Source organism: Pan troglodytes, chromosome 15 (genome assembly GCF_028858775.2).
Source record: "Pan troglodytes isolate AG18354 chromosome 15, NHGRI_mPanTro3-v2.0_pri, whole genome shotgun sequence".
In the NCBI taxonomy this organism is placed as follows: Eukaryota; Metazoa; Chordata; class Mammalia; order Primates; family Hominidae; genus Pan; species Pan troglodytes.
In genome coordinates this window covers 18,338,533-18,340,098 of record NC_072413.2, presented here as the reverse complement: position 1 = coordinate 18,340,098, position 1,566 = coordinate 18,338,533, and the positions used below count along the sequence as shown (strand labels likewise).

Sequence of the window (1,566 nt, the reverse complement as noted above, 5' to 3'; positions counted from 1 at the left end):
AACTGTCACTCCTGACATTTTTATAGTCTTTATTTCTAGAATAAATTGTTCTTATTAACTTGCTTTTCTGAAATTTCAAATGTATTTTGAACACATTCACATTCATGAGAATAGTTTCAAAATGCACTGAACTTGAGCCCTCACAAATTCTTGGCAATTACAATTTGGTAAGAACCCTCTAGAAAGAAAAGCCTAACACAGCATTGTGTCTAATGTTCTGTGTCACAAAAACTATGAAGGCATTGCCTTATTAAAATTTAGAAACCTATTTTTCAGTTTCCTCATGGCTATCTTTACTTCTTGATTCCTCAAAGTATAGATTATTGGGTTCAGAATGGGAGTAAAGATGGTATAAAACACAGACAGAATCTTGTCTGTGAGAAAGCTGCTTAGTGGCCACATGTAGATGAAGATGCATGGCCCAAAGAACAAGAAGACAACAATGAAATGAGCTGTACAAGTAGAAAGGGCCTTAGATGATCCTCTGGAAGAATGATGCTTCACAGTAACCAGGACAATAACATATGAATTAAATAAAACAATAAAACAGGACAATGCAATTATGCCACTTGTTGAGATCATAAAGAGGCCCAGAACATAAGTATCCACACAAGCCAACTGGAACACCACAGGAAGGTCACAGAAAAAGCTGTCTACCTCATAGGGACCACAGAATGGTAACGTGAGGGCAAATATGACCTGACTCATTGAATGCATAACTCCCATAATCCAGGAAGCCACCACGAGAGCAACACACACCTGGGGACTAATGACAGAAGCATAGTGCAGGGGCTTGCATATTGCAATATACCTATCAAAGGACATGGCCATGAGTAAGATGATCTCAGTTCCAGTGAAAAGGTGGAGAAAGAATATCTGGGTAAGGCAGCCATCAAAAGAGATGGTTTTGTGACCTGTTAGGTAATCTGTAATCATCTTTGGGGTGGCGAAAGAAGCAAGAGACATATCAATGATTGAAAGATTGGTAAGCAGGAAATACATAGGGGAGTGTAGGTGAGGGTCCACTGTAACTGTGATGACTATGAGGCTGTTACCCACCATTGTTGCCACATAAAGCAATGAAAACACCATAAAGAAAAACATCTGTAGTTCCCAGGAATTAGAGAGCCCCAGCAAAACAAATTCAGACATGGTAGACTTATTGCCCACATCCATTGTCTTGATTCATAGGCAGAAGCCTGTATCACGAAAAAAAAAAAAAAAAAAGGAAAGTCAGATTCAATGGAAGCAAAAGATTCATTTCCAATTATCTACTTTCAGAAATTTTATCTTCTCTATAAAACTTACCTTGACTATTCTTTCCATCCTTCTCATTTGGTATATTGTTTTGAATGGAAATTATGAAATATTAGAGCTTATAGCAAAATGTCCCTTAAATCATAGGTATTGAAAAGAACACTTTCTTTTCTGATACTAATGGCAATCCAACCAAGATAATATCATTCTGAACAGACATACCTACCTATTTGTCCATCTATTCATCTGTGTAAGTCTAATGATAACAGTAAGAACTTACTTTATGGTGACAATGTGTGAAACACACAT

The 1,566-nt window shown here is 37.0% G+C and overlaps 1 protein-coding gene across 1 annotated transcript; it reads right to left on the bottom strand.

The window, feature by feature from the left end:
* Positions 1-231: 231 nt before the first annotated feature.
* Positions 232-1,207, bottom strand: OR4K2 (olfactory receptor family 4 subfamily K member 2). Its single transcript, XM_001141913.5, has one exon. The coding sequence runs from the start codon at positions 1,174-1,176 to the stop codon at positions 232-234; it is 945 nt and encodes a 314-aa protein (XP_001141913.2). The 5' UTR covers positions 1,177-1,207.
* Between the last annotated feature and the right edge of the window lie 359 nt (positions 1,208-1,566).